Source organism: Sander lucioperca, chromosome 18 (genome assembly GCF_008315115.2).
Source record: "Sander lucioperca isolate FBNREF2018 chromosome 18, SLUC_FBN_1.2, whole genome shotgun sequence".
Lineage (NCBI taxonomy): Eukaryota > Metazoa > Chordata > Actinopteri > Perciformes > Percidae > Sander > Sander lucioperca.
The window spans coordinates 21,475,469-21,497,607 of NC_050190.1; the positions used below are offsets into that span (position 1 = coordinate 21,475,469).

The 22,139-nt window shown below is 38.7% G+C and overlaps 2 protein-coding genes across 4 annotated transcripts; both read left to right on the forward strand.

Annotated features, from left to right (window-relative positions):
- Positions 1-941: 941 nt before the first annotated feature.
- On the forward strand, positions 942-7,250 carry LOC116057370 (obg-like ATPase 1). Its single transcript, XM_031309782.2, has 11 exons — positions 942-1,077; positions 1,427-1,524; positions 1,644-1,787; positions 1,891-2,018; positions 3,329-3,504; positions 3,645-3,725; positions 4,113-4,210; positions 4,325-4,465; positions 4,740-4,836; positions 5,452-5,574; positions 5,699-7,250. Exons 2-11 carry the CDS (start codon positions 1,427-1,429, stop codon positions 5,801-5,803), a joined length of 1,191 nt encoding a protein of 396 aa, XP_031165642.1. The 5' UTR covers positions 942-1,077; the 3' UTR covers positions 5,804-7,250.
- Positions 7,251-8,237: 987 nt separating this feature from the next.
- On the forward strand, positions 8,238-17,976 carry LOC116057368 (transcription factor Sp3-like). 3 transcript variants are annotated; one of them, XM_031309779.2, is made up of 9 exons: positions 8,238-8,446; positions 8,732-8,834; positions 9,453-9,683; positions 9,766-10,350; positions 11,650-11,838; positions 11,967-12,171; positions 12,761-12,950; positions 13,531-13,727; positions 17,001-17,976. In XM_031309779.2, exons 2-9 carry the CDS (start codon positions 8,766-8,768, stop codon positions 17,246-17,248), a joined length of 1,914 nt encoding a protein of 637 aa, XP_031165639.1. In that variant the 5' UTR covers positions 8,238-8,446; positions 8,732-8,765; the 3' UTR covers positions 17,249-17,976. The 3 variants fall into 3 exon arrangements, with proteins under 3 accessions (XP_031165639.1, XP_031165640.1, XP_031165641.1); XM_031309780.2 differs by having other exon boundaries at positions 11,653-11,838; XM_031309781.2 differs by lacking the exon at positions 8,732-8,834 and having other exon boundaries at positions 8,261-8,446.
- The last annotated feature ends 4,163 nt before the right edge of the window (positions 17,977-22,139 follow it).

Here is a 22,139-nt window from a genome sequence, read left to right on the forward strand (position 1 = left end):
TCGCTAAGTGAATTTAAGTTGGGGTTTTATTGTGAAGGACATGAAAGGTTTAAGGTTTAACCATACCAGCGGTATGGTTAAATTATTTTTTTCTCAACCTTTTTCAACACAACAGTTGCGATTTTCCTGTCAACTATACGCTCGTGCTCCAGGAAAGCGAAGAAAAGTTTGCTTGGTATATCCAGCTATCATAGCTACATTGGAAGCAGCAAAAAGTGTAGGCTAGTCTACCACAGTCAAAGCCCCTCGCTGATGTACAGAGCATAGACAGTATATAAGAGGTACAGAGCCGCATGCTTGCTGTGACCACGTGAGAACGTCTGTGACCGCAGTTTTTTTTGACGTCAATTTTTCCCTCAACCTTTATTGTTCGGCCGTTTAGTTTTATTAAACGTTTTTAATATCCAGTGCTGTCAAAACTGCTCCAAATGCTCCAAAATCCAAACCCCAAGTTCACTGGGTACCCAGATAACAAAGGGTGAAGTAGATTGGATATACGGTTCATGAGATATTTCAAAGACAGACCACACACGCACGCACGCACAAAAACATACAGCGGCTTCCCAATGTATTAGTTAGATATACAGCCTACTAGCCTAGAAATCTCGGCGCACCATAGCGGCAGCAAATGTAATTTGCCATTAGTCATCTTGATGTGGGTCTGGCTTGTCAGTCATGATATAGCCATTGACATATGGATATAGCCTACTGTAATTATTATTATTCATGTTCTTGAACTCATCCTGTAAAATGGCGACCTCTAGCGAGTGTTAACCTGATAATACAGCCATCGGGTTATACCCAAAAGCCCTATATTCAAAAATTGTATAGCCTAAGAAGAGTATAATTGACATTACATATAATATAATAATAGATGAGATAAAACGTAACTTTGTGCAGTCTGTCAGTTATGGTTAGTACACTTCTGACGTAGCGTTCCAACTCTTTCTCCGACCAATAATAGACCCCTCACGTCAAAACACTTCCGGTTTGCTCTCCAACTTGCCTTTCCATCGGAGCAGATATCAGAGGAGTGAACACCACGTAGACCATAAGCTAAAAAAAAAAAACATAAAGGTACCAAAAGATGAGTTTTATCCGCTAATTAGCTTTCGAGATATGTGTAATGACTACAAAATGCAGACAGTAGTATCCGTTGAGTCAGATATTTTGGCTAACCGGTAGCTAGGAGTGGTTTCAGTTAGCCACTAGCTAACGTTAGCATGCTGTGTTTGAATGAGCATATGACTGGAGCTGCATGAACACGTTTTCAGTGGAGCTAGTTCAACAGCATGGAGCTACTTGGTTATAAATGCCCAGACCTAACGTGTAGCAGGACTGAGGTGTTGGTACAAATAAGTCTGGCTTTGGTGAAATATTTTGACATTGGGGTCATGGTGTAATCAACTTGTTGTAACTCTCGCAGATGCCTCCCAAAAAGACAGAAGCTCCCAAACAGCCTACATTAATTGGACGATTTGGAACCTCTCTGAAAATTGGAATTGTGGGATTACCTAATGTTGGGTATGTACATGTCATAAGTAATGTAGATGTTAAGGCATGTTAATGTGAGTGAATGAACAAATGTTGAATTCATCATTGAGGGTTATCTATTGACACTTTCATGACTCTGTCATCCACAGGAAATCCACCTTTTTTAATGTGCTGACCAAAAGCCAAGCTTCTGCAGAGAACTTCCCTTTCTGCACAATTGACCCAAATGAGAGCAGGGTACCTGTTCCTGATGAGCGATTTGATTTTCTCTGCCAATACCACAAACCAGCCAGGTGTGTGTTATGTCCTCATGACACCTGGTTGTAATTTCTTAAACATCCATGGATTTTTGTCTCATCAACAATCCCTTCATGTCTGGCTGTTTTGTCTCTTTAGTAAGGTTCCAGCTTTTCTAAACATTGTGGACATTGCTGGTCTGGTGAAGGGAGCTCACTCAGGACAGGGACTTGGAAACGCCTTTCTCTCCCACATCAGTGCCTGTGACGGCATCTTCCACATGACTCGTAAGTTGTCATTGCTACTGCGTGCAGCTGCTGTGTAGTAACAACTGAGTAGAGTGGACAGGTGTTAGGAGGGCCAGTTAAGATTCATTACGACACTTCTTAAAGAGGAACAAGGCTCATTTACAGAGTTCACTCATGTTATGCCTGTGGTCCAGGTAAGATGATATGGCCAGTACCTGTGAATATATATTCTCTTTTATAGTGGGGTATCTAGAATAGAAAATACAGTTTGGTTCCTTTTTTGCATGTGCAAAAACTACTACTAATATAAAAAGGGTATATTAAATCACTTCATATCACATCCAGACATGACACATTAAAAGACATTGACATAAAAACGCAATAGAAGCTACATTAAAGGAGCACCAGATGAGGACTGAATGAAGGTTTAATAAATAGTTATAAAGTGCTGTAAGCTGAGGTAGCAAACTGGCTTCAGAAAGTGGCTGTCCTTATATGTTAAGATATTTTATGGCAACAGGGACAAACGATTTTCTATAGATATTTTTCTTTGCACAGGGGACTCTGTACCTTTGCCCTGAGGGCAGTAGCTGAAAGGGGTGATTTAAAGGATGGCTGTGGTCATCTAAAAAATCCATGGTGATAGACAGTAGGGTTTGTTTGCAGCCTGTACTTGTACTGCCCAGTTGAACTACTCTGGAAAGCCTTTGTCTTGCTTTTGACACTTAGGTGATCGAACCAGGACACAATGTTAAAAGTGAGTATACTTTCAATTAGGGATTGGTACACTCTGTTTTAAGTGCATTGGTTGACCTCAAAATTCCGAAGTTTGTGCAGCAGCAAGGAGTCTTTGCTGTACAGTTTGTAACTGCATTCCAACCTTAATACTTTATGGTATCAAACTATTAAATATCGAAAGCTGGCATTGAATGTCTGGTCACACTCGTAATTTGGCTTACTCATTGTCAGATCTGATAGTTCCTGATTTTAAATACAATTTAGACAATTTTATTTAAGCAATGGTCTTATCTGGCAGCTTTTATTTAGACATTAGGTTTAGAATTTAGGTTTTACTTGGATGCACAGCCTAATCTGAAACTCTTACGGATCAACACATTTTTTGTGTCTCATTCATCGCCTTTTGAAGTGTGCATGATTTTACATCCTGGTAATATCAGTTCTCAAGTCTATAGCTTTAGGAAAGACACACATGGTCATAAGTAATGACTGAACTGCTCAGGGTTTAGGATTGACATGGTTGAATTTGTTTTGATTTAAAGGCCCCTGGATTTCAAAGTGTAGGAATATTTTTAACTGACTGACTTGATCTGTAAACACTTTTCTTTTAGGTGCGTTTGATGATGAGGATATTATCCACGTGGAGGGTAACGTTGACCCAGTGAGGGACATTGAGATCATCCACGAGGAGCTGCGACTAAAGGACGAGGAAATGATTGCTCCAATCCTTGACAAACTGGAGAAAACTGCAGTCAGAGGAGGTGACAAAAAACTCAAACCTGAATATGTAAGTAAAGTGTGTTTGTGCTATTCATCTGTTGTCCTGTTTCACATTTGTATTGTTATGTATCACTATTGGGGGACATAGGAGATGATAATCTGTAATCAGTCTGCAGACATCATGTAACCTGCTGCTTCTTGCTTCAGGATATCATGTTAAAGGTGAAACATTGGATAGAGGAGGAGAAGAAACACGTCAGATTTTACCATGACTGGAACGACAAAGAGGTAAGTGTGTGTGTGTGTGTGTGTGTGTGTGTGTGTGTGTGCGCATTAATACGTTTGTGTGTTAGGCTTGTGTGTCTAAGTGTTTGGTGTAATATTCCTAAAGTGTAGTGGGTAAATAGTGTTTTTTTCATATCAAAAAGTCTTTGTCTGACAGCTTCATTGCATCCTCGCTTGTTTGATATACCAACTTTTCCAACTTAAACTTTGGGATTTTTATCACTTTTTATTTCTTTTTTTTCTTTTTGACAAATTTCTGCCATTGTCCCCTTTTTTTCTAGTGCGCAAATAAAAAAAAAAAGTGTAATTTTGCTTTTACTATAGTCGACTTGATGAACTGAGTTTTTGAGAACCAAACTGTTTTATGATGTTTTTAAATTCTCTCCACAGATTGAGGTGTTAAACAAATACCTGTTTCTGACATCCAAGCCCATGATCTACCTGGTCAATCTCTCAGAGAAGGATTACATCAGAAAAAAGAACAAGTGGTAAGTTTGCTTTCACATACCCAGTGTGCATGAGTGCATGTCCCATACATTGTTTAAGTATGCGGGTATTGTTGACGATTCAACATAACTCACCCTGCTTCCTGATTTTCTCAGGTTGGCGAAAATCAAGGAATGGGTAGACGCTCATGACCCCGGTGCTCTGGTCATTCCCGTGAGCGGAGCTCTTGAGTCTAAACTGCAGGACATGGAGGAGGAGGAGAAGAAAAAGTACTGCGAGGAAATGAAGACTCAGAGGTGAGACATGAACTCACAGTGTAGCAAGAATATTGTCAATCAGGTTGAGTAATGGTTTACCTACCACTAAGGGCTGCAACTAACGATGATGTTTGTTGATTAATCTTTGACAAGTCAAAGTATCTGCAGTGCAAAAGGCCTTGAGTCAACTGACATTGAATAAATTAAATAAGTCTCGCACCATTGTGTAATTCAGTTTAAAGCTACAATAACCTTTTTTAAAGATGCACGTTTGCTTGAACTGCTCCATCATGGCTTCTCTGTGTGTTTCTAGTGTTATGACCAAAATAATCAAGACCGGCTACGCAGCACTACAGCTGGAATACTTCTTCACAGCCGGACCAGATGAGGTGCGGGCGTGGACCATCAGGGTAAGTGATGTGATATGAATAACCTTTGTTTAAAGTTTGTTATTTTATGATAAGTCTGAAGTCAGACTGAATTGCCATTTAGGATTTCATCTTTCACTGTTCATTATTAGCATTGCTAAAAAATCTGAAATGTGGGCAGCAATTCAAAGGTTTGTTAGTATTTACTTACGGCTGCATGTTTTTTTTTTTTTTACAGAATTCCTGAATTTGAAGTGTATTTGCAGCACATTTTTTCATGTTTATATTTTCACTGTTGTATACATTTGGTCTTTAGGGACCACCATACAAGGCTCCATTGAACATTGTTGCTTTAAAAATATGTATTTGGCCATTTTAGCAGCATGTTTTTCTTTAGAGTTGCAAATAGAATTTACTGTTTTTTGAGACCATTATGTTCGTGGGCGGCATATTGTGTGTGTGTGTGTGTGTGTGTGTATATATATATATATATATATATATATATATAATATACACATACAATAAATATATGTGTATTTATAGGGAGTTATGCTAGAATCCGTATCCTAAACTGTGATCAAATTCTTCAAGGTTGCAGTGTGTTAATATATTTTCACTTATGTCTTTGTACGGTTCTGTTGTATTTTGCTCCAACAGAACGGTACCAAGGCTCCTCAAGCTGCAGGAAAGATCCACACTGACTTTGAGAAAGGCTTCATCATGGCCGAGGTCATGAAGTACAATGACTTCAAAGAGGAGGGCAGTGAAAATGCAGCCAAGGTGTGTGTTTTATAGAGCCTAATAATAAGCTTGAACTAGCGCACTGTTGAATTTCTGCCAATAACGGCATTCACTGTCTTAGATATGTCCTTGGAATACAATTTAAATGTGTCTTCTTTCACAGGCTGCTGGAAAATACAGGCAACAGGGCAGGAACTACGTGGTGGAGGACGGCGACATTATCTTTTTCAAATTCAACACACCCAATGCACCTAAAAAGAAACCATAAGACCATACGATCAGCAGAGGGAGAACTCAGAATATTGTTTAGTTGGGCCTCAAAGAGCTACACTGTTTGCTGGTTTTCATACTTCTCTTTGAATTCAGAGGACCAGCACATGGCTTGGTTGGCCAGAGGTTTTTACTCAACCGACCTCCCAGGTCTATTGAAATGATTAACGTTTCTGTACGAGAATAACACACATTCCTATCTGTAATATTTGGAGCAAATTTTCAAATGGCACTAACTGTACCAGTCATACATTTTTGAAAACACTAAATTCCAGCTTTCATGGTCGAAGAACGGGTATAATTGAACTGAGAAATATATAATTTTTGATTTTACTAGAAATAGATGTATAAACGGTAACAGAACACAAACTGCACATTGTTTTCTAATTGATGCTGGCCCTGTCCATGTGTTTTTAATATGCATCAGATGATCAGAGCTTGTCCTCTTTTCTAGATATTTTTCGATCATTTAAGCCACAATGCTCAAAGAGACTTTTTGTTGAAATTTATCTTTATTTATTCCATTCCTCTGAGTAATAACAGCTCGCCTTTCTGTCATTAGTTGACAATTACCCGACTGTGGACTGCTGATTAATTGGCGAGCTTTCACATCATAACGACACTTTTAATTAGTGCTTTATTACAGGCACCTGTGTGCTCAATCTGTAAATCAGCTCTTATGTCATAAAATAAATTTAAACAGTTCCACCATGAGTGATAGTAATATACAACATTTGTTGTTTGCCACAGGTGCCTAATCAGCATTAATTAGGTAAAGGCCATCTTTAATGAGTTTTAGGTATTTTCTCCTAGAATTAAGAAGACAAACTATTTTCTCAGTTCCTTTATACCTTTTACCTGAATTAAACTTTGTTTTATGCTATTGACAATAAAGTCTTAATACCTTTGCCAATTATGCTGAAATATACTGTCTATAAATGTTTTACTGGTGCTGTGTTTAGTATTAAGAGAAAATGAAAGCCATCACGCAGTGTTGTACTTTAGGCCAGTACTGTGCTGTATTCTGAGTGGGAAGAATATTGTTATTTTAGAAAGAGCAAAGCAGGCATCCCTGAAAGTGCAGGAATAAGACACCCGAATAGAGAATGTTGTTATAAACACTGCTTTTATTGACTTTGGTTTGGGCTGGTTAAAAAAAGGACGACATTTACTTTATGAACTCCACCCTGTGTTGCGAGACAATGCTTTATTGTAAATCAGCTACAAGAGCGCTGTGGATCACCTGGATTGTGCAGCCTCATGATGCCTCTTGTTTCACCTCACTGAATCCATAGTGTGAATCTTTATTTTCAAGAGCACCCAACGATCCCATCATTAAAGATTCTGTGGAGGATAGAAAATCCCATGAACCTTAGGGAGCCAAGATATAATAAATGTCATCCTCATCAATATGCATGTGTCAATAAAAGGAGACAAACCTGTCATTGCTTTGTGTATTTCTAATTTTTCCTGATGTTAGTGACTAAATTCACAAAAGGGAATGAATGGACTATGCCACTGAAATAATCATAGGTTTTTGCAATGTTAAATTACAATCAGTTAATACATTGATATCTTAAAACAAGCTATTGTATTTAATTCAATGTATAGCTAGTTTTAATGATTGAATGATTATGATTAAACACTGTAAAAGTCATTAATGCAGTGACACACTCCTGCTCCATACAGGTAGGGCATGTGGATGTTATTTATTACCTAAAAACATACTTAAAAAAAACTTTTCAGATGGCAAAAGAGCTTTTATTGTGGACCAAACCAGTAACGTTTTCCCCTGCTTTATCTATAGAACGTTTTGAAATGTTACATTTTTATCCGAGCTAACTTACTCGGTTATTAAAAATGTGTGATAATAGTCACAAGATCCACAACAACAGAGTGGACGTTAAAGACCGTAAATGTTAATGTGTAAAGGTTAACATATGTTCTTTGTTAATTATGTGACAATGTATTCACGAAATTAACTATTGTAATCAGTTACAAGTCAGTATAAGGCTGTAATAACTTTTGAAAACTGCTTTGTTGTAGTAATGGAGGCCATCCGATGATTTACAGTGAACATAACTTTAAAAACTGACTCGTCGCACGTTTATTGCATTGCAGTGTTATGAAGAAAAGAAAATGCACTGCATTAAAACAATGGACAATATTTAACATATATAACTTGATTTTACATCAAAATTGTGAAATAAAGTGTGTAGTTTCGACACAACTGCCGCTTTTTAACAAGTATCTTTGTTGGGAATCAACTACATTCCATCTCTTGTCTCCTTCAACAGCAAACAGGAAACACACGTCCTATAAAAAATGAATGACATTCCGTTTAGCCAATGGCATCCGCCAAAACTCTCGCTTAGCCAATCCCCTTAGAGAAGAAGGGCGGGACGTCCTGTAATGTGATGCAAATTCGACTTTCAAGCTTGTTAGTCCCACCTTTTTGTGTTTCCCGCACCGTCAATCAAAATAGAAAAAAATCGACCCGAATTCACCGATCAACACTAGCCCGCCTTTGATAAAATAATCATGTTTGGAGTTTAGTTTACCAGATAATCCTCCCGGTTACTACCATTTACGCTATGACTGGTACCTAAACATTTAGCGCATCGAAGCGTGCAACTAATCGGTGAGTTTGTGCAACCTACAGCGAAGCAAGCTGCGTCTTTTTATCTTTTGCTCTACTGCTAACTAGCTAGATATGGTTAGCTAACTGAGCTAGCTGGCTAGCCACGGAGTTGACAAAGTAAACATTAAATCTGGGTCGGCATCGACACAGAATCTAAGCTGCAAAGTTGAATTTCGCAGCCAGCTCCTTTTGGACTGGAGAGTGGGGATGCTTTGCGGGCTTTTCTGGCAGGCAGGAGTTGAAGATTACAGAGTTTTGCTGAGTTTCCCCCTCTCTCCCTGCTAGCGCCACAGCAGAGCAGCCTCTGAAACAAGGAGAAATGGCGTCCGCGGACGTGGACAGCAGTCAAAGCGAGTTTCTGCAACCCGGCGGCGCAACGGAAACACAGGTATCCGACATTTTCTAGCTCGTTTTTCTCGCTCGCTTTCGATTGCTGGTTGTGTTTTTGAGAGCATGAAGTTCACACGTTTTTAAATTTTGATGGCATGGGGTGAAAGCCGTACACTTCCTGTGTTCCCCTCAATAACGGCCACCCACTTTACCCCTGTAAAACCCGCCCATAGTGGGTAGGACACTGAAGTCAGTCACTTGGGTCGGCTCGCTGGAAGATAGCCGGTGTACCTTGGGCTGGGAGGATGCTGGAGTGTGATAATATTGCAGGAATAGCGTCCATAATCAAAACAGTAGCGTTCAATTGTGCTGTAATAGCCACCCATCCCCCACACCCTGCTCTCGACCATTTCTGAGCCTGTTATCGTCACTCTGTGTGTTGGTGGTTGCTTCTAGGTTGTGGCTGTTGCATCGTTTGCATTAGCACAAATCCTACATGATCCCCCACTCCCTATGATTTACTCTCTGATCTAGCAGCACGATCTCTGAATCAATATCTGATTTCCACACAATAGCCAGGCTGGTTCCCGTTTCCTTTGATCTAATCTAACGCTGAGACAAATCTTGTTGAAGTGTGATGTGTCCTTGTTAATGTGAGTGTTAATTTTACTCCCAGACAACAGACATGTCAGCCATTCAGCTGACTGGTTCCGACCGATGGGAGGTGTTAACTCCTGTCTCAACTGGGAAGGAAGACCAGGGAATCGTTCACATTCCAAACTCGGGGATTGTTACGTCCAACGGGCAGTACATGCTTCCTATTGGGAGTCTCCCCAGCCAGCCCATTTATGTTACAGCATCTGGGAATGAGGCTGCAGCCAATGGAGTGTCAGGCATTCAGTATCAGGTAAACAGAAACAGACATTTAAGGTACAGCAGGGGATCTGTTCAGGCAAGAACTTGCTCAAATCTGTTGTTACTTCTTCCAGGTCATCCCCCAAATCCAAAATGCAGATGGGACACTTGCAGGTTTCACCCAGGGATTGGATGATGGCACGGGGCAGATCCATCTCCTCCAAGATGGCGGCCAGGGCAGCATTGGAATCAGCTGTGCCACAACAGCGACCACAGACCTCCTGACGCAGGCGGGGCATGTACAGTCAATCCAAGGCCTCCCGCTGGCTGGGGGGTCAGCATACACTAATACAGTAGGGCTGCCCGGCAACATAACATTCGTCCCTATAAACAGTGTGGATCTGGAGTCTCTAGGGCTGACTGGAGCACAGACGGTCCCCATTGCAACAGGGGTAACACCCGAAGGTCAGCTGATCATGGGCGGCCAGACGCTGGACAATCAGGGTCAGGACACTGGCGTCAAGCAGCCGCTGGTGACAGTGAGCAGCGCCAACCAAGAACTCTACGTGCCAACCACCACTTCCTCCTCCAACCCCTCCCATCTTCCGGAGACCATCGATGGCACCGGGGTTCTGACCCAAGCAACCGCCGTGTCTGCAGGCGTGTCCGACCCCTCCTCAGAGAACTTCAACTCCCAAAACCACCTGCAGCAAATCCAGGTCAGAGTGTGTGTCTTTAACACCATGTTGTGTGTATTAAGGCAGTGGTTGGGATATGATCACTAGATCTGATGGATCACAAGAATTTAAGTGATAAGAAGGAAAATACTTATTTAGTTTTACTAGTTTAAATCACACTTAACATTTAATAACGTTGGCTTCTTTGGTTCAATGAAAAAAGTTTTTTAGTTGAAAAAACACGATTGTATTCCTCAAAGTAAGGTATCTGTTCTGTTCTGGTATCGGTATCAAAAGTCAGGGATTGCATCGGCACTAGTATCTAGAAATTTCAAACGACTCCAGCCAGGGGTATCACGTAGACACTGATTTGATTTAAGGGTTCACAAGCCAAAAAGGTTGGTGCCACTGCTTTAAGGCCACAATGGAGCTCACTGTGTATTTAACCCATGGGAATTAACACCTACTGCTTGTTGAAGCGTTCAGCGTGTCTATATGTATCCCAAATTTCCCAGAATTTATTTGGCCGATCCACTTAGATTTGCCTCAAATTAGAGATGTTTTTTTTGTTCTTTTTTCTTTTTTCACAACAATTGTGCAGAATGTACTTCTATGATCAGATGCTGTTGTGCAATCAATTCTCAAGTGTTTGGAGCTCCTAACCCCTATTTTCCACTGGGCGCGTCTGTGCTGCGTTCCGGATGCGCTGCGGGCCCCGCAAGCAGTTACAGCCATTCAAGTCAATGCTTGATATTCCAGCCCCACCACGCCAGGGCTATTTTCACGCAGTCGTTCAGACAGCCGGCCAGGAAGTGAATCAGTAAGCGTATCCAGTCAATTTACCAAAAGACACCCCCCACTATAGTATGTCTCCTCTACAACACCACAGATGACGAGAGATTCATCTTGGAGGTGGAAAAACATAATAGACGTCACAGATCTTTTTTTTTATAAAGACAACGCCAGAAAAGAGAAGGCATGGAGTTTAACTGTAGGTGTGCCTGGAGTGGAAGGCAGATACTAGCTTAATTAACATGTGACTGTTCTGTAAAGAACAAAGTAGAGGCAATATAATCTGCGAGTCGGGCTGGCAAGACGCTCCACTTCTGATACGTTCCCGGTGTGGTATGGCGCCTGGCGGTGCACGGAACAAAACCGGAACACAGCACAGACGTGCCCAGTGGAAAATCGAGGTAAGGGTCAACAACCACAAAAAAATTCTTAGCGTGTGGGAAATGCTAACTATCCACTGTACTGTTGAACCAGGACCTCCTTTATAGAAACATGACGTGAATGCTGCTTTCTCAACCTTCTAAGTGTAATTTATTATTATTTAATCAGCAGGTCTCATCCTCTAATGCCACCACTATCTCGCAGCCCATCCTGCAGCTGTCTGGGGACAGCCAGGGTCAGGACCTAAATGCAGCAGGTCAGACTCTACAGAGCGTGCAACTGGTCAACCCAGGGACCTTCCTCATCCAGGCCCAAACTGTCACCGCTACTGGGCAGATCCAGTGGCAGACCTTCCAGGTACCTACAAGGAGTTACTTAACGTTTTAAAGCATTAAAGTTTCCCATGGGCATTATTTATGTAGCATGTTGTGTTTTCGTGCTGTGAAGGATGTCAGATTACTAACATGTATCCCACCTCTCTGTAGGTCCAGGGTGTCCAGTCACTCCAGGGGCTCCAGTTGCCCCAGGGGCAGGGGCAGGCCCAGCAGCTGACCTTAGCCCCGGTCCATACTCTCCCTCTGGGCCAGACGGGCCAGGTCAGCCTGCCCAACCTCCAGACAGTCACAGTGAACTCTGTAGCACAAGGTGGAGTTCAGTACACACAGGGAGAGGACCAAAACAGTCCAATTGGTATGGGACACCTGCACAGGCTGTACACTAGGGCTGTCAAAACTGGCCAAAAATGACGGTTGAATATTTGTTCTAAAAAGGCACAGAGGTTCGGATATAATTCGAAAATCATTTGCTCAATATGTCCATAAGAGGGCAAACCAATACAATGGGAGACATAACTACATGTGTAACGTTAGTCCTCTCTCTCTCTCTCTCTCTCTCTCTCTCTCTCTCTGGAGCGTGCAGGAGACAGGACAGGCCGTCATGGAGCCATTCGTAATTTGGTCATAAACAACCGAGTCTCTTGCTGTTTATGAATTTTTTCAACGACATTTTCTCGTTGTCTCTGCTGTTAAAGATTTACGTTAGCGTCTTTTTCCCCCGCCCTCGTTGTTTGTTTACTTCCGGTAGCGAGGCACATAGCCCAGGTAGTGCCGTTTTTTTACTCTTTATAATATTTGAATATACATTCAAATTTAGAATATTCGTTGACAGCCCTACTGTACACCCTCACACATAATTCTTCATTTTAATGAGCAAATCTTAAATTTCTCGTGTTGAATCACTTAAAGAGACCCTAAATCTTGCATCTTCCTCCCTGGTTCAGGTATCCAGATAAAGGAGGAGCCGGACTCTGAGGAGTGGCAGCTTAGCGGAAACTCCACGCTCAACCCCAGCGATCTGAACAACCTGCGTGTTCCGATGGGAGATGAGGAAATGGAGATGGCGGGCGGGGAGGGCAAGAGGCTCCGCAGAGTAGCCTGCACCTGCCCCAACTGCAAAGAGTCTGGAGGAAGGTGGGCCTGTCGAAAAATGTACACATTACAAATACACATATACTAGGAAGTGTAGGTGTTCAGCTCACGTTTGTTCATTACAAATAACTCAGAAAAACAAAATAATGCTCAAAAACTTTCTTGAACGTCATAATAACAGCAATAAGAACTAGATTACAACTATATAATGCAGGTTTGTTCAGCATCGGCCAATTTGAATACAACCATAAATCCATTTCAGAGACACCTTTCAGTGACCCCCACATGTTGTTAATTGCAGTGGCTGGCTACAAAACACTTGACATTTCTTCTTTTATCTCTCTTATTCTCGTTTGTTTACGTGCCATTAACAATTCAGATTTCCAGGGACATATTTGCATACAAAAAGATTAACACAAAATGCAAATGTTTTGGTTAATCCTTTGTGAGCACAGTGGTGTAAGACTATTATTGTTTTATCACAATTCTATCACAATTCTTGCACTTTTTTGTCTTTTAAGCTTTCTGTGTCATTAAATTGCATATTTTCAGCCTTGGCATTCATTTTTACCCACAGTATATGTGTTTTTTACTCATTTGTCATTGTTCTGGCATTTCACAGAGGTTCAGGCATGGGGAAGAAGAAGCAACATATCTGCCACATTGCCGGCTGCGGGAAGGTTTATGGGAAGACGTCTCATCTTCGAGCTCATTTGCGCTGGCACAGTGGAGAGAGACCCTTCGTTTGCAACTGGATGTTCTGCGGGAAGAGGTTCACCAGGAGCGACGAGCTGCAGAGACATAGGAGGACACATACAGGTGAGGCGATGCTCAAATAAGTCTTGTCACTTTTGAAATCACCTCCAAACACAGGTATACTGCATTCATGTTGGAAGAGTGACAACAAATGCAAACTTGTACATGTACCGCTTTCTGTCCATGATACAAACTTGAAAGGAACATAGCTTTTGTTAGACTTTACAGTTAACAAATAACAGATACCAAAATATGTTCATATTTGTCTGCAGCTGTCCCCCCCATTGTTTTTGAGTACACAATGTTCAGTGATTAGAGGTGTCGAGCGTCATCTGGGAAGTGAGAAAATGAAAACTTGCAGCAGCTCCAAAGCTAAATGCTAAGACATTTTGAATGATGTACAGCTGAGCCTGGTTGTTTTATGAAGGCAATAATTAGCAGGGATGTCTTTTTTTATAAGACTTAAACATGTTGGGTGTTGTGTGACTTCACAGGAGATAACTACATGGTCACTAGCCTGTAATCGTTCCTGAAATTATCCAAGCCGCACAAGCAGTATTCATTAAATGTTAACAGAGTGCTAATAGAGATTAAATGACAAAAAGTTACCAGAATTTTGTTAATCATTTATTAAGTAAATGTATTAAGTGTTTTATTTACGTCATTATTTTCTATGTATCATAAAGTCTTTAGAAGTTTTGTGTTTCATCTGGCTGCAATACAAATATTTTTTTTTGGGGTTTTAGTTTTCAGATCTATTAAAGGACAATTCCGGGCCAAAACAAACCTAGGGGTTAATAACAGATGTGTACCCACTCGATCGCTTTGTAGCTTGAAACAAGCTAGCGCGGGCCGCTGATTAGCTTACAACGCTAGTATTCGGGGCACAGGGAAAGTAAAAAGAAATCGCTATTTTTGAGAACTTTGTAAGTGTACAGACAGTTTATTAAAAAGATAGATTATAAAGACGTTCTCGTATACAGGCAGCCGCCGTCTTGGGAGCTACGGTCTTTCTAAACTATCTTTTTAATACACTTACAATGTTCTCAATGCTTTGTTTAACATTTAGGGAGCCTCATTATGCTACCGTTGAAGTGTGGTGATATTTTGAGCCTTTTTAGTGGCATAAACAAGGGGGTAAGCTTCGCTTCAGAGCTTGAACCTCCTATGGCGCCATTTTGATGCTACAAAGCGATCACCCGACATTAGCATTCCATTGACTGCCATTCATTTTGACGTCACTTTGACAGCGAATAACTTCACATCTGAAGCGTTTAAAGACTCTATTTGTCCATTGTTTATTTCTAAAGAAACACGACAATGTATAAAAGGCCCCATTACCTTGTACGTTATGGCTCCGTAGTATACGTTTTTGTAAAAATAGGCTAACGATTATGTCATAACCACGCGACTTACTGTCGCATAGTAGAGGAATTACCGTATAGTACAGGAGAAGCTCGCAGGCAGTTTGGACTTACATTAGCTGTTTAAGTTTAATTACTAATGTTAACTAGCATTTTAGTTAGCAATAATTAGCCTGTGCCTATGTTATCTCCTTACATATACCTACGCTCTCCGTCTCTGCAAGATTGGGAATGATTGAGATTTCTCTTGGCACAGCTACCAGAAGACTTCCAACTTTCAGACAGGTTGCTCACGTCACATTTACGTCGTCTCTCTCAGTTGGAGGCTGCTCAGTAACGCTCAGCGCTCACCGGATAAGTGCTTCTAATATCCTTCACTGTTCTCCGTCCAGAGCAGCGGGATCTGTTGGTCCATTCTTGTATACAGTCTATGGGTATAAATAGCGATTTTTTTTTTTACTTTCCCTGTGCCCCAAATACTAGCGTTGTAAGCTAATCAGCAGTCCGCGGTAGCTTGTTTCAAGCTACAAACACATTCGATTAGCATGAAAACATGTCCCAGAGAACGACAGAGTGGGTACACATCTGTTATTAACCCCTAGGTTTGTTTTGCGCCGGAATTGTCCTTTAAGCAATTCTAAGACGTCTTCATTTTTATCTACTTTGCTTATTTCCTAAATCCTACAATCCTAGTGACGTGTTATCACTCTACACAGTGTTTGCTTGTGGATGAATGGTGAAAATGTGAATGGTTGTGTTCTCTGTCATGGATTAACAGGCCTATTGATCAGCATCCCCAAAAATAAGAGTGCCACTGCTAAAGTGCTAATGTTAATATAATCTATTTTTCAGTTTGTCTTTCATAATTCTCTGTTAGGACTTTGTGAGTGTAGTGACACATTCTGGCATCTTCAGAGGTTAATGGGGACTGGTTCACCCCCAAAAAGAAAAAGAAAAAACATTGCATTTAGTGTTTCCTTACTACTGTGAACAGTTTCCATAGAGACTATTTCTTTGGTAAAGTAGTTCCAAAGAATGTTCTGTAAATTGTCTGGATTATTCAGAGTAACCAGGACACAGGACAAAGACACAGTGCTGTTGAATTTTTTTTAATGTCATTTTTCAAAAGTTTGAGTCCCACAACTGGAACTCCATCCCCCTCTACTGTATTGGCTTAGAAGCAGAAATCTCAGAGACAGTTGTTGAGAATTTCTGCATTGTTAGATACCACTAGATGTATTTGAGAATGTTTTTGTAATTTGGGTGAACAGACTTCCACAACAGGTACAAATCAACAATAGTGGTTATTTCCGAGCAACAATAGTGTTTATTCTGGGTATGGTTGATGACGGAAAGAAACTTTGTTCGTGCCTACAGCTATACCCTGGCAGGAATAACACAAATAAACACAAATGATCCCAATATGATTCCGCGGCCAACTTGTGTGCAAGAACTTTGTATTTTGGCCAACATATAAAATAATTAATTTGGCTAGCCCATATATCAGTCAGTGTTAAGAGATGTGTGTTAAACAGTGGTCTATATCGACAACGATTTATTTAGGGGATTGCTCCGGTGCCGCCGGAAGATCCGCCGGATGTCCCTCATTTTTGGCCAGATGTCCCTCACCTTCCACTTTCTTTGTGTTGGCATTCAAAATTTTGATTGATTTATGAGGACTATGGTTAACTGCCCCTCAGATCTCTGCAGGGTAAATCGAGACAGCTAGCTAGACTATCTGTTGAATCTGAGTTTACTGCTTAGCGCCGCCCAAGACGATTGTGATTGGTTTAAAGAAATGCCAATAAACCAGAGCACGTTTTTCTCCCATCCCGGAATGCTGTGTGGACTAGCCAGACCCTCCTCCGCAGGGCTGTGGAGATGGGTCTTGCAATGCAAGACTACTTAAACAGTTACTATTATATTTGCCTTTGGCACTCTGTCTGATGTTTCTGTTTCCTTGATCTTACAGGAGAGAAGAAGTTTGTGTGCATAGAGTGCTCCAAGAGGTTCATGCGGAGTGACCACCTGGCCAAGCACATAAAGACTCACCAGAATAAAAAAGGCGGGGTACCCTCCACGTCTCCGCCCACCACCGACGCAGTCATCACCGCCGACGGAACCACGCTCATCCTCCAGACCGCCAACCACGACCTCTTAGCCAATCAGGAGATCCCTTTGCAGCTGGTCACTGTGGCGTCCGGTGAGGCTATGGAATGAGGGGGTGAATGGGGCGAGGTGTTTGTTTTTGAGAACTAGCCTTTCCCAGGGACCTCTTGGGCTTTTCTCTTTCCCCTCTTAACTTGTTTTTTTTTTACATATGAATATATACGTAAATATATATGACAAATATATATATTTTAAGTAAGAGTTATCATGACTTTGTTTTTTTGCAGTCTTTTTATAGGCTGGCAAAAACAAAACATTAAAATGTGGTTGCTATGTACACGCATAAACACACACACACACACACACACACACACATGCATTAATACTCAAGACAGAACATGAATACTCAACACGATGAAATGCCTTATTTTGTATCATACTCTTGTATAAATTGCTGGAGGTGCATGTGTTTTTTTAAGCTTTGCAGATGATGTAACTGCAACAGAGATAAATGTGTTTGTGAAATGATGATGATGAGGAGGAGTTTCTGAAAAAGAATAAGGAAGTAGTGAACCTCTCTGGGATGATTGCATTTTTGTCTCTGGAGAATTCTGACACTGTCTGAAGCAGCGCTGCATTCACGCTGAATTGTTGCACTGCTGCAGTCATGAAGGAACACTTGTTTTTAAAGGAATAGTTCAACATTTTGGGAAACATGCTCTTTTGCTCTCTTGCAGAGAGTCAGTTAAGAAGATTGTTACCACTCTCTACTTGGTGAGTGGTATCAATCTTCATATCTAACTCTTGGCAGGAAAGCAAATAAGCACGTTTCCCAAAATGTCGATCACTGACAGGCAACAGGGCGGCGACACTGATGTTATGCTGTGTTGCTTCAAGCAGAGCGGGAGGTTCAGCTGGTCGTCAGAGTAGGACGACAGTGCCACTGTTAACTGATCAGAAGTTGGTGTTTACCACCTCGACAGGTGGGAAATAGATGCAAGCCGCTCTGAAAAAGGGCAACCTCTTCCAGCAGCTGGTCAGTCTGAACAGAATGTCTCATCTGTCCTCATGAGCACACCGTCCGCGGTGCTTGTCCACGTCTTTATTTTTCTTTCCTTTTGCATATTTTTGTTGTAAATTCACATTATATTTCAGTTTTCTGTGTCTCTTCGCTGATCTGAGTGTCTTCTAAATCAAAGCCACATGATGGTGATCATTGAAGTGTTGAGTGGTTGCCTCTGAATTGCTGCATGGCTCTTCATTGTCATTATCAGCTGCACATGGCTGCAGCAGAAAATGCATGAATCTTGCCATGTGAAGAAAACAGAGAAACAGATGCAAATCAGAACGCCCCCCCCCCCAAGGGTGTTTGTCATCGAACATTCCAATTGGACACCGTATGATGTGGGATTAGTTTTGCAATAACTGGGTCTGTTAGTAATTCTGGCCAGATGTCACTCAAGTCAAAAGGAAAACAATCATGCCATTGTTTGTTGTTTTGGTTTTATTTTAATTAATGTAATCCCTTTCTCGGTTTGTCCTCATGTTTGTAGCATTCATTTACATGTATATTATCTTAAGTTCACATTGTTTATAGAAGCCATTACTTAGTCAACAAAATTTCTTGTATCAAAACCTTATTTTAAGTGATTTTTTTTTTTAAAAAGAATTGGTGTAAAAATTGAATGTTACCTTTTGTAAAACCTTTTTTCAAATGGATCACAATAAAAATCTAAAACCTTCCAGTAACAGGATTTGTGTCCAAAGGCCACATCGAGGTACCTTTCACATAGAAGAATGATCTTCTACACAGAGAGGGTTATAGAGGGTTGGCATTTTGCATTTGGAACCAAAATGCTGGCTACTAGACCAACAGGACACATATCTCAAATTAAATTAAGAGTTTCAAGTAAATTATCTTTAACCCGTTTCAATGACTTGCATAAAAGATTGAACTCATTCTTCCAATGGATCAGGGAGTGTTTGGTCTTAAAATATCTACATTTATTTCCTAAAAGCACCAAGTTGTTGAGAACAAAATCTACCTTCTTCAACAAAAACACCAAACTTTATATTCGTCATTGTCAGGGGTGGTATCTCAATTTCCCTGGTCTGTAACCAGCTCTGCAGATCTCTCCAGAAGGATTGCACCGACTCACACAGAAAACAAACATGTTCTAAATTTTCTATTTCTTCTTCACAAAAAACACAGTTATTAGTGTCAAAATTGAATCTCAGTCTTAAAAATTCGTTTGTTGGGTAGATTTCATTTAAAATTTTGAAGTTTGAATATAAATATAAATAAATATTTAAATATATTTAAATGACTATAAATATGAATATATATACATTTAAATAAATATATATTTAAATGTATATAAATATAAATTTAAATAAATAGAAATAGAAATAAATGAAAATATATAAATATAAATAAATTAAGTAAAATTAAATAAATATACATTTAAATTAATATAATATAAATATACATAAATATTTAAATACATTTAAATGAATATAAATATAAATTTAAATATATATATATATATAAATATATATAATTAGAAATAAATAAATATAATATACATTTAAACAAATTTAAATGAATATAAATAAATATAAATTTAAATGAATATAAATATGAATATAAATAAATATGTAAATGCATTTAAATGAATATAAATATAAATAAATATAATTAAAAATAAATAAATATAAATATATATTTAAATAAGATGACTATGAATATAAATAAATATTTAAATACATTTAAATAATCTAAATAAATAATAATTTAAATAAATTTAAATGACTAAATATAAATTTAAATAACTATAACTATAAATTTAAATATAAATATAAATAAATGTAATGAAAATTTAATAAATATAAATGAATATTTAAATACATTTAAATGAATATAAATATAAATAAATATAAATTTAAATGAATATAAATATAAATTTAAATGAATATAAATATAAATAAATGTAATTAAAATTAAATAAATATATATTTTAATTGTAAATGAATATACATATAAATATAAATAAATATAAATTTAAATAAATATACAATTAAATTTAAATGAATATAAATAAAAGTAAAAATAAAAATAAATATAAGTAAATAAAATAAATAAATATAAATTTAAATACGTTTAAATATATTTAAATGAATATAAATATAAATAAATATAATTAAAAATGAATAAACATAAATATAAATTTAAAAGAATATAAATATATATTTAAATACATTTAAATGAATATAAATATAAATACAAATATATATAAATTTAAATAAATCTAAATGAATATAATATAAATACATATAATTAAAAATAAATAAATATTTAAATACATTTGAATGACTATAAATATAAATAAATATACATTACAGACATTGCAGACATTACATTACAGACATTACATTACAGACATTACAATACAGACATTACAGACATTACATTACAGACATAACATTACAGACATTACATTACAGACATTACATTACAGACATTACAATACAGACATTACAGACATTACATTACAGACATTACATTACAGACATAACATTACAGACATAACAGACATTACATTACAGGCATTAAAGACATTACGTTACAGACATTACATTAAAGACATTACATTACAGACATTACATTACAGACATTACATACAGACATTACATTACAGACATAACAGACATTACATTACAGGCATTAAAGACATTACGTTACAGACATTACATTAAAGACATTACATTACAGACATTACATTACAGACATAACAGACATTGCATTACAGACATTACATTACAGACATAACAGACATTACATTACAGACATTACATTACAGACATAACAGACATTACATTACAGACATAACAGACATTACATTACAGACATTACAGGAATCTTGTCCTTGGGGTGGACTAGACGCTGTCTCAGTGTGTTCTTAGGTTTAAAATATACAGGGATGTTGTAATTCGAGAACACTCTCCGGAACTTCTCAGACAGCCCAGCCACATATGGGATAACAACATGGCTTCTTCTGACCTTATGATTTGGTTCTGTTGATGGTTTAGAAACTTTTCGGGGGTTCTTGTGTGTTTTGACAAACGCCCACTCAGGATAGTGACACTGTTTTAATGCGTGTTTTACATGTTTTTGTTCGTTATCCCTGGCCTCGCAATTTGTAGTGCGAATGACTCCCAGTTTGTGCTCTAGAGGGTGGTGAGAGTCAAACATTAGGTACTGGTCAGTGTGGGTTGGCTTCCACCTGGAGCTCTCCTCCTTCCTGCAAACCTATCCCACAATCCAGGAAGGGGAGTTGGTTTTCCCTCAGCTCCTCCTTTGTGAACTTGATGTGGTTGTCCACTGAATTTATATGGTCTGTGAAGGGACTGATTTCTTTGGTCTTGATTTTCAACCATGTGTCACCCACGTACCTGAACTGAACTGAATTTGAAAATAAGTCATAGTATAGCATGTCGAAAAAGTCATGAAAAAAGTCATAGTATAGTATGTCAAAAAAAGTGATAGTATAGCATGTCGAAAAAAGTGATTAAAAAAAGTCATAGTATAGATGTGGAAAAAAATTAATAAAAAAGTCATAGTATAGTATGTGGAAAAAAGTCATAGTATAGTATGTCGAAAAAGTCATAGTATAGCATGACGAAAAACATCATAGTATAGCATGTCGAAAAAAGTCATGAAAAAGGCATAGTATAGTATGTCGAAAAAAGTTATAGTAAGTCGAAGAAAGTCTTGAAAAAAGTCACGGTATAGTATGTCGAAAAAAGTCATAGTATAATATGCCAAAAAAGTCATAGTACAGCATGTCGAAAAAACTCATACTATAGCGTGTCAAAAGTCATGAAAAAAGTCATAGTATAGTATGTTGAAAAAAGTCATAGTATAGCAAGTTGAAAAAAGTGATAAAAAAGCCATAGTATAGCATGTCGACAAAACATAATAAAAAAGTCATAGTATAGTATG